This window comes from Nannospalax galili, unplaced genomic scaffold (genome assembly GCF_000622305.1).
Source record: "Nannospalax galili isolate Female #2095 unplaced genomic scaffold, S.galili_v1.0 scaffold744, whole genome shotgun sequence".
Classification (NCBI taxonomy): domain Eukaryota; kingdom Metazoa; phylum Chordata; class Mammalia; order Rodentia; family Spalacidae; genus Nannospalax; species Nannospalax galili.
The window spans coordinates 1,576,907-1,587,920 of record NW_008351509.1 but is presented as its reverse complement, the minus strand read 5'-3'; the positions used below and the strand labels follow the sequence as shown (position 1 = coordinate 1,587,920).

Genomic DNA, 11,014 nt, shown 5'->3' with positions numbered 1-11,014 from the left:
TAAGAGTTCATTTCAGTGACATTGAAAGAAAACAGGTTGACATCAGGGGCTCCACTCGGGGAATTACAGCTAACCCAGGAGACAAGCAGGCAATCCTCAAGGTGAGCTGAGTGAGAGCAGCTGCCCACTGTCAGGTGGGAAACCGTGAAGTCCATAGTAGGGACACCCACTTTACCTCAAAAACACTCATGCGGGAAACCTGGAAGGATGAGCCAAAATGCACAGGTGATGCCTCTCATTTAATTAAAATGAGGATGGAACGTTCATACAAAAAAGGAAGGAATGTAAGTGAACAGCAGCTGGAGGTTGTGTGTACTGTGTGTGTGTTATGTGCATCTGTGCATACCTACTGTCTCCAGCTCTGCAGGCTGAGCACATGCAGGAAGCAGGGGATTGTAGGTTGACAGTAGCGAAGGCTGGGCCTCAGCCTCGTGCATGACCACCCTTGGGCTGTCTGCCTATGGCTTGGCTCCTTAGGCCCTCTGAGTGTCTTTGTTAGTCTCTAAATCTGAATCTCTCCCTCTGCTTTTCTCTCTTTCAGCCTCCCTTCTATATCGCCCTCTCTGCTTCCTTCAGTCTTTCTGTATCTCTGTCCCTCCTTCTCTACCCACACCCTAAGAACTACAGGAGAATTGATAGGATTTGATGCAAGGCAGCTCCATGTAGTAACAGCCTCCTCCCTGGGAAGGGCTGGGCTATTCAAGGAGCTAGTGTAGCTGGGCGTGTATAAGCCCATGCCGAAGCTTGGAGCCCATGAGTCTGATCAGCCATTCAGTGTATCGGGAGATCCTGGTGTACACCCCAACGTGGCCCACAGCTGCGCAGCCCTCACCCCAGCTGACTATACCTGTCAGGTACCATGTACCTTGGTAATGTGTGGCATGTGGGCCCCCGCTGTCCCCCTTGCAGGCATCCTTGCTGCCATCCGTGTAGCCGGCACAGAACATGTTTTCTGTGATCACTGGGGTGCCAGGATTGCGCTGGGATTTCTCCAGGCAGTCCTGGGTCATCAATCGGGGTACTTGGATGGCCATGAGCTCCAGTGCTGTGGCACCACGGTCTAGCAGCTGGCCCCAACCACTGACCCTCGAGAAGCGGACTCTGGATAGTACGTTCTCAGAGAAGATCCTCTCTGGCAGACACAGGGGTACCACATAATCAGTGAAGACCACAGGCTGGTGCAGGCGCAGCAGGACAATGTCATGGTCAATCTTGCCTCGGATGTACTTGTCAGGGAAAATGAGTTGCACCACCTGCCGCACCTGCTCAGTCCCATCCTTCTCGCTGAGGTCATGCTCACCTGGGAGGAAGCCACATCATTCACGGCCATGTCCTACCATGTCTGGCCACATCCTCACCCAGAATTCTTGCTTGCCTTGTTCCTTTGGCCTAGAATATATGTGAATGAGGCTGCGGCCAGTTCTCCCTCTGGGGTCCTATCCAGGGTCATGGGCAGAGCCTGCCCTAGGGCTGCTGTAGCTATGGAGGGAAGGCTGTGAGTGGGTTGAACCTGGGGCATGGATGTTGAGGGTGAGTGAGGAGTAGATGGGTCTCGGCACCTCCTATGAGTGGGGGCAGGGTAGGCAGAGCAGCCCCAAGTCTCCTTATATCCCTGAGGGGAGGGAAGGGCTAAGAGAACAAAGTGGGTCTGCTCCAGTGCTGCTCTCCCTGGAAATGTCATCTGGACAGGGAGACTGATGAAGCCATGAAGCTGAATTCAGCCCCCTGAGCTACTGGTAGTCAGAAAATGTCCTCAGGTCAGGGGTCAGGGATGGGCCATACCTACCCAACACCACCGATATGTTCCTCCAGTTCCTGATGTCATCAAAACAGTGGGCTGCAGACACTACCCAGTTGGTGTCCAGTAGGATGGCCCCACACAAAAGCAACCCTTTGGTCATCAGCACAGCCTGGGTAGGGGCACACAGACACAGAAAGCCACACTGCTGTCATGGCCCCCTTGCTCTCAGGGAAGCAGCTGGCTTGACAGGATTCCTGTCTGAAATCTAGGGCCTCTAGGGATCCCTCCCAGCAGAGTGGGTTAGACCTGATTGGCAGCCATGCTTTTGGGGGGCTGGCTTGACAACAGGGATGCTGGATAGTAGGGTGCACCTGTAGGTCCCCAGGTGACCTATCTGTGATAGCAGTGGACCTTGCATGGTTCTCTGCATAAAATGGGCCTCAGTATCTGTTTTCTTCCCCCTCCCCTGCAGGGAGGGGTACCTCTGGCTGGGGTAAGGTGGGAGCTGGCCTAGATTCCCTGTGTGTGTGTAAGATCTCAAGTCTAAACTTCCAAGCCCTGGAGTGGGAACTCTGGAGCCAGGAAAGCCATGGCTGGAGAACTGAGGTCTGCATAAAACAGGGATCCTTACCTGCCATGGACATTCCCCTCTGGGGCACATCCTGCCCCCTACAATCCGGCCTTCGGGACTGCTAGCATTTCTTTTTTCCAGAACGGGTATTTTCCCACATGGGTACTCAACTGTATGAAACAGAAGTTAGGAAGAGGGGGACACAGAGGTGAAGGTGCTTGTTAGGGTAGAGGTTCAAAAGAAGCCTGCCCCTACCTCAGCTCCTGCTGGGGCCAGTGGGAGGCCTCAGGGTGGAGGAGGTGCGCACCTTCCTCTGGGGTGGGCAGGATGGGCCTGGGAGAGGAGACAGGCATTGGTTTGGGGGAAACTGAGGCCCTGCTGGGGGCCTCAGTTAGCTAGAGCAGGGCTCTACTAGCTCTTCACAGGGAAGAAGATGTATAGCTTGGGTTTGCTAGAAAGCAAGAGATGATCTGTGTAAAAGTGAATCTCCGGAATGAAAAACTCATGTTATTTTGACCTCATGTTTTGACCTGCACTGCAAAGTCCTCGGTAAAGAAAGAACATTTAACCGTAGCCTGCTGAGCTTCAGGTTTTGTGGATCAGGCTGAGCCCATCCTTAGCTGAGGAGATGCAGTAGTTTGGGATGGCTTCAGCCTTTGGTAGTGCAGCCTCATTAGCCCGAGATCAGTGAAGAGATTTGTTTTCCTCAGAGCACACACCTTTAAGAAATCTAGGACTGGGCTGGAGAGATGGCTCAGCAGTTAAGAGCACTGGCTGCTCTTGCGAAGGACCTAGGTTCAGTTCCCAGCATCCATATGGCAGCTAACAACTGTACCACCAGTTCCAGGGATCCGACACCCTCTTCTGACCTCCATGGGCATTGTATACATAGGTGCACTTACATACATGCAGACATTATACTCATATACACAAAATTTTAAAAAATTATTTAAAAAGAAGTCTAGGACTGTGTGGAAGTGGGCACAGATGCCAGGCATGTCTACAGGGGCTCATGAGTCCCTAGAGGTCCCAAATAGGGCATTAGAGGAGAGGCAGAGCCTCATCCCACCCCTGGCCTGCTTTCAATGGTCTGGGTGCCAAAGACAGGGCAGGGTGGTAGCCTAGGGTGCCATGCTGGGCACTGTTCTCTGGCAATTCTCAGACAGGGTAGACTTTCAGCTCTCATTTCCCCCACCTCACAGGCAGTCACCATTTGGCAGATACTCAGCAGGTATCTGGCCTTGTTACCCATCTTTAGGCTGATAACTTGCCACAGACCAGCCACAGTGACTGGTTTTTCAGAGACCACACCACTAGCTCCTGGAGCCTGTTACCTGTTGGTGTACAAGACACTCCATCCGGCAGTAGTGCATAACCCTTGTGACAGTGGCAGGTGCGCTTGGTCCCTGGATTGTCAGTGCAGTACTGTTCACAACCACCATTTTCATTCACACAGATAAGATCATCGTTCTTATCTGAGGACAGAAGAGGACAACCTGAGATGGGTCTTTGTGGGACCAGTAAGTTCACCCAGATGGTAGCTGTTCCTGTTTCCTTGGAAGGTGGTGTATAGCTGGAGGCTTCTGAGACTGGACTTAGCACCACTTGCCCTGTGGACTGATCCAGAGGGTTGAGACTCAGAGCTAGGAAGTCACATATCTGAGCAACCTTGACAGCTGGGGAGCACGTAGCCTCAATGGCATTTGGAGTATGGAGGCTCTCCTTCCAGGAGTCTGGTAGGAAGTTGGAAAAGGCCCTGAAGGGAAGCAAAAATTCCCTGGGGATAGTAAAAGTTCATAGGGAGGCCTGACCTATGGAAGAACCAAAGGGAGAAACTATTCTAGTGGCAACTTTCCTGCCCCATGTGAGTTAGGCAGGCCCTTGATCCTAACATGGGCCATGAGCCCAGATGGAAGAGTGGGAATGTTTGGTCCATTTTTGCAGGACTTGGACATGTGAGCCCAGGACTCCAGCAAGAAGCCTATATTATGACTCACAATCGGTGCTCACCAAGCTACATAGGCCTCCCAGGGCCCGTGACCATCAGGGACTTTTCTTTCTCTGACCCCAATTCTGCTGAAAGCAGAAGTCGGCTGTGGCCCAGAAGAGGTCACTTGATATCAACACATGCAGTTGGGCAGCAAAGAACCCCTGGCCCAAAGAGAGGATACTTTGGCCCCGGTCCAGGAGGTGACCTTGGGAGATCCTGACCACCAGGAATTTTGCTACTTGTCTGGGGTTTTGGGCCATGTCAGATGGCTACCTAATGATGTGACTGATGGTGGACCTCTGGAGGGGTTGGAGAGCAGGTCTGACATATCTTCATGACTGCCCATTAGGCTTAGGGTGAGGGGCTTCTTTGGTTGGTGATACCCCATAGGACTTGTCACATCCCATTCCGGAAGAACTGAGGACTGTGTATGAGAGGGATACTGGAAGCCTTTGTCAGCCCTTTGCAGGTTTTGGTCTAATAAGCTAACTGTGGTGATAACTATTTTGAATGAATTCTACAAGGCCTTCCAGTGAAGCGCTGAGCCCAGAGTGGTCTGGGGGCCTCTAGGCTTTGCAATACTTTGACATTTAAAAGCTAAAGAAATGCCTCACACATTTACACTAGCAGAGAAGATGGAGTAGACTTACCTGGTTAGGGGCCCTTCCCATCCCTCTCTCAAGACCATAAGAATTTCTATGCACAGGGAGCCTAAGGGGACATTGAATTTGAGACCCAGAATCCTAGACCCCTAGATAAAAGACCCTCAGTTTGGAAAGAGCACTCAGTGCCCCACTAGATCAACTTTCCATGGGGGCTGGGGCCAGGTTGGACACCAGCCCTGGATCATATAACTCCCCCTGAGCTCTGCTCATCTGTAGGCTGTGGCAGGAAGCTGGCCTCACTCTTTTCACAGTTCCGGCCCTCGAAGTCTTCCAGGCACAAGCAGATGTAGGATTGGAGCTGGTCCTGACAGGAGCCCCCATTCTGGCATGGATTCGAGGCACACTGGTTCCCATCTGTGGGTGAATTGGTGTTAGTGTGTTGAAGAGAAGGGTTGTGGGGAAGAACACAGATGGCCTTTCACCTACTTACCATTGTAAGTAATCCAGAACTGCTTCTGAGGGGGGAGAAGAAGCCACATGAGGTGTGTTCATGAGAAGCAGCAGTTAGCATCCAAGGAAGGTGCTTGGGAGCTGGGGGTGGGGCTCCTGACCTCTGCCTCTGTGAGGGGCTTCAGAAGTCAGTTTTCCTCTGGAGGTGAGGTGGGCTTCTTTGAGGGGGAATTTTTATCCTCTCCCAGGACATCTAAGGTTACCACATAGTTTTTTCTCCTACGTCAGAACACCTTAGTTCTGGCCTCAACTCTGCCTCCCCCAGTTGTGACCTGGGACAGAATACACATTCTCTGAACTTCCATTTCCTGATGGGTGGTCATTCTACATGGAGCTGACACAAGGAGACAGGTAACAGATTCAAAAACACTCCACAAACTGCAAAAATCTTCAGTGATCAATTGGTGCCTGAAGAAACTTTTGGCCAGTTGAACTTAAACTCAGGGCTGTTGTGAGATTAGAACAGATGAGAAATGTTGAAAAACTTCTGTAAGCTAAATAGGACAGAGCTAAGAAATGTTATGGGTCCCTGCTTGCCTGAAGAGCATCATGCTAGCCTCTAACCCAACTGCTGACATTCTGGTAAGTGTGAAATGAGGCTTCCTATGAGTGTGCATGTGAGTGTGCGTGTGAGTGTGAGTCTTGAGGTTTCCTATGAGTATGATTCCCCTGGCACTGGAGTTATGGACATTTGTTTACGGCCATGTGGGTGCTGAGATTCAAACCTGGGTCCTCTGCAAGAGCAGCCAGTGCTCTTAACCGCTGAGCCATCTCTCCAGCACCATTAATTCCTTTTTTAAACCCAGAGATGATGGCACAATGAAACATTATGAACATCCTGATCTCAAAGCCTTATCTCTTTATCATATCCCAACACACACACACTTCCTGGTAAAAAATGTTCAAAGGGAAATTTCTAACCAGAAAGGTAAATGCTTGACAATGACAAAATATGTATCTTTTAGAAAATGAAACTACATCCAGGTATGATGGCACATGTCTTTAATCCCAGCACTTGGGAGGTGGATGTCTGTGAGATCAAGGCCAGCCAGGTCTACATAGCGAGTTCTAGGCTAGCTGGAGCTAAGGGAGACCCTGTCTTAAAAAGAACATGAAACCACAGGGTCAGGCATGGTGACATGCTTTGGTTCCAACTATTGAGAAACAGAAGCTGAAGAATGGAGAGTTGGAGACCATTCTGGGCTATATAGTAAGACCTTGTCTCAAACTAAAACCAACAAACCAGACAATCAAATCAGAAATGAAGACAAATCTGTGCATATGGTTACGTTTGGTGAAAGGAGTTACGTTTCCTACGTGTTCCTCACACATTCCCAGAAGAGGTGGCCACTGCTGGTGCAGCAGTGGGGGTAATATTTGTGTCCAGTCCTACCCAGGGGGTAATTCTTCTTTCAGAAGACAACTTCTTGGGCAGCCCTGGATCCTTAGGGAACAAGGAATTTTCCTCTGGATGAACATATCTAATATGCTTTAGGAGTTACATTTCCTAATGTAAAAAATTTACATATGATGTAGCAGTGAGTGTGTGTCTGTGACAGCCAGGGTTGCTGTGCACCCATGTGTATTAAGTGCTAACCACCACAATAATGGAGAGACAGACTCTAAGACACAAGTGTGGCCTTCACAATCCCCAGCTCATTTCCTTCCTATAGCCTCTGCATGCCTACACATCAAGATGGCACTCAGGGTGAGGGGTACTCACAGTCCTCTCAGTGGTCTGGAAGATCTCTCGGGCTTCCTCAAAGGAACACTGTTCCTCCTTGCACTCCCTCTCCAGGGAGCCCAACCACAGTTCCTCCAGGAATGAGTTGGCACGCCTTTGCCTGTACAAGACACTGTGTGCTTCCTTCTGGGTTATAAAGACTGAGAAACAGAAGGTCCCATGAAATACTGGCAACTTTCCTCAACAAGCTGCACTGAAACCACCCACACTGGATCATCCCATTCAGTGATGGAAACACCCACACTGGATCATCTCAATGAGTGACAGAAACCACACGGGATCATCTCATCGAAGCCACCTACACTGGATTACACCCTTCCCTCATTGATGCTGGATTATCCTAATTAGCAAAGGAAACCACACTGGATCATCTCATTGAAGATACCTATACTGAATCACACCCCTCAGTGATGGAAACACTTACATTGGTCATCTCATTCAGTGACAGAAATCACTCACACTAGTGGTCTCTTAAAGACTGTCCACACTGGATTGTCACAGTCATGGAAACCACTCACACAAAATCATCTCATCCAGTGATGGAAACACCCACACTGGATCATCTTATGGAAACAACTACACTTGATCACATCCCTCCCATAGTGATAGAAACCTCCCATGCCCAACTCACTCAGCAGTGAAACAATCTACCTGTATTAGTCTTCTTCCATTCAGGAATGGAAATCAAAGGGTTCTGCCCATCACAAGTGATGGAAGGTACACAGGCCTTTTGCCTCAGTAGCTTACCCTGTCCTGTAGGCTGAGGGTCACAAAGAATGACAGCCCAGGTTTGATTGAATTTAAAATTGGGTGTGTAGGGGCTAGAGAGATGGCTCAGTGGTTAAGAACACTGGTTGTTCTTGCAGAAGACCCAGGTTCGAATCCCAGCACCCACATGGCAGCTAATAACTGTCCGTAACTCCAGTCCCAGGGGATCTAACAGCCTCTTCTGTCCTCCGTGGGCATTGTACAACATGGGTGCACTTACCCACATGCAGGCAATATACGCATACACATAAAATAAAAATAAATATTTTCCAAAAAAAATTGGGTGTGTTTTTCACTGATGGCTGATGACAGGTAACATGACACAAACTTATGTGGAAGTATAAGGTGATATGTTCATTAAGTGAAATTAAAATTTAATATATTCATCTGGTTTTGATCTGGTTATCATCCCTTTTAGGAATGTATCCTGAGGATGTACAAAAATTTCACAAAGTGATACATTGGTAGTAACACTCCAAAACTACCAAATGATAGTCTCTTACAACACCATTAAATACAAAGCCTAAGATGTGACACTGAACAAAGAGGAAGACTAAAACACACGTTGTACAATTCATTTCTTGGGTTGTATACATAAATAAACATACATGAACATACATCTAAATTCTTCATCTATTCCCCCATCCATACCTTCCGTCCTGTGCCCTGGTGACCAGCACCTACTTGACTCTCAAACCACATTGCCCCAGGGCATCAGATTTTCTAGTAAAAGCTCATCAATCAGCCTTGGGCATCCTGGCCACACCTGCCTCACCTGGGGTTTCCAGCCATATGATCCACCATGTTGGAGATGGTCTCTGTCAGGTCCCAGAACCAGAACCAGTCCCTCCCACATACCTCTTCTTCTCAGTGATCCTGACAGAAATAAGGATGTGACTAATGTCTCCACTTTGGTTCAGAAGAAAGTGTGGTTGGTGAGACTTAGAGTTCACCTAGGTCATCTCAGATTTGGTGGAGGCAGCTACAACAGTTTGAACATGCTGAATTTGAGGATTCTTTGGGACATCCTAATAGACACGTGGTCTGAATCCTAGGTGAGAGCATGGACATGAAGATGAGGATGTTCAAATTACCTAAAATTTTTCAGAGGTTGGGGCTGGAGAGATGGCTCAGTGGTTAAGAGCACTGGCAGCTCTTGCAGAGGACCCATGGTCGATTCCCAGCTCCTGCATGGTGGCTAACAACTGTCCATAACTCTAATTCCAGGGGAATCTGACCTTCTCTTCTGACCTCCTTGGGTACTGAATGACATGGGTACACTCACATGCAGGCAATACACTCATACATATAAAATAAAAGTATATTTTAAAGTTAGTCAGGAGGGGAAACTGAGAATGCAAATGAGGCCCTGAAAGTGCCCACAGGCCAACTATGCTGCATGAACTGTGTGCCTAGGATGTCCGTGGACAGGAAGATGTGAGACTGGGGTAGGAAGGGGGTGAATGGGAAGAAAAGCTGTTAGGGAAGATGCAGAAGCAGCCAATGTGTACAAGAAAAGCTCCAAAGGAGACAGGGTAGACAGGCTTAGCCTAGGCAGAAGAGTCATATTCAAAGTAGGAAAACCCAAATGGGCCTTGATTGGGGGGAGTGGCCTGAGATGGGGTTAAAAAGGTGACTCTGGCCACTAAGGAAATGTTGGTATGCTCAGCAGGAGGACCTCTGGAAGAAAAAGAATGAAAGTCAGATGAGTCATTTTGGAAAGGGACAGAGCATGGTGAGTACTAGGCCACATAGAGCTAAGGAACACCACATCCTTTTCTTTCAAATTAGATGCTCTTCACACACTTGTGTTTATAAGGGATTCAGTCTGGTTTGGAAGGAGAGAATGGGAGGCATTGTCAAACAGGGCCAATTGAGGACCTGCCATGGGCAGAAGGAAATTATGGGGAAAGACCCACATATCACCAGTCACCAAGTCACATACACCTCTCCAGTGGCTAACTGGAGTGGAGTGGTGGCCCTTTGGGAGAAGGCAAGTTTGCTTTGCGAAAGCTCCCAGAGATCCAAGGCAAACCTGATAGCAAATTCCTTCACACTGCTGCAGAAATTTTGGATAAGCAGAAAAGAACAGAGCTAAAGCTATCTGCTGTCTATTTATTATTCAGTTCTGTAGGGGACTAATCCACTAAGACTCTTTGGAGAACACAGAGCCACAAAGTTGGAAGGTGTACAGGATCCTTGCCATGGGCTTTGAAAGGGGATATCACACCAATTGTGAAGGACAGTGCTGGATGTATCACAGCTGGTACCAGGCATTAGGACACCCACAGAAGCCCCAACTAGTAGTCAGTGAGGCTCTGCAACTTCCACTACACCTCCCAAGCTTTTTCCTTTCAGGAATCGGTGCCATTGAGAGTGAGGGGCAGGCTATGGCTATTGTCATAGATCCAAGGTGGTGAGCAAGTCCTACAGCCCAGTGTTCCATGGTTGCTCCAACCTATCTGACCCTGGGCCATAGAGCTCTGCTCTGCTCTAAGTGATCCTAGGGTCTCTGAGCTTGTCCAACTTCACAGGCAGGTGCCCTCCCTACTTCCAAAAGTTCTTTGAAAACAACAGCCAAAGCTCCTCTCACCCATGAATAGCTTATGTTTGTCGTAGCAAGTGACCAGACACTGTTTGCTTTTGGCAAGGGCTAGCATCAAATGGCGCCTTTTATAAGGATTCCCAGTGACCTGCAATGTTCCAGCTTGGGCCAACTCTTAGAAACTTCTGCAAACAGCCTGGCTGCCCAACTCACCCAGCCCTCCCTGGATGGATGGACTTACATACCTGAAGCCCCTAGGGGTCCCTGAAGCCAGAGCAGAAAGCAGAGAAGCACCAGCCCACATGCCTCGGGAGCCATGATGGGGTTGCTGCTCTCTACTGGGATCTGTCCAGATAGGAACAACAGGGCAAAGGGCAGGAGGGGTGGGGGAGGGGCAGAAAAGGCCGGAACACTGGCTGAAAGCCACGTAAGGCTGGTTGGAGGCTAATTGTCCTGTATCTGGTAGTCACACACTCAGGGAAAGAGGAAAGGTGTGGTAGGTAAAGATGATGCAATCTTTCAAGTGCAATCTTGGGTCTC

The 11,014-nt window shown here is 49.1% G+C and overlaps 1 protein-coding gene across 1 annotated transcript; it reads right to left on the bottom strand.

Moving 5' to 3' along the window:
* Positions 1-220: 220 nt before the first annotated feature.
* Positions 221-10,807, bottom strand: F7 (coagulation factor VII). The gene is made up of 8 exons (XM_008848419.3): positions 10,720-10,807; positions 7,141-7,301; positions 5,398-5,422; positions 5,208-5,321; positions 3,647-3,787; positions 2,373-2,482; positions 1,787-1,910; positions 221-1,300 (listed from the first exon to the last, which is right to left on the bottom strand). The coding sequence occupies exons 1-8, from the start codon at positions 10,790-10,792 to the stop codon at positions 708-710; spliced, it is 1,341 nt and encodes a 446-aa protein (XP_008846641.1). The 5' UTR covers positions 10,793-10,807; the 3' UTR covers positions 221-707.
* Between the last annotated feature and the right edge of the window lie 207 nt (positions 10,808-11,014).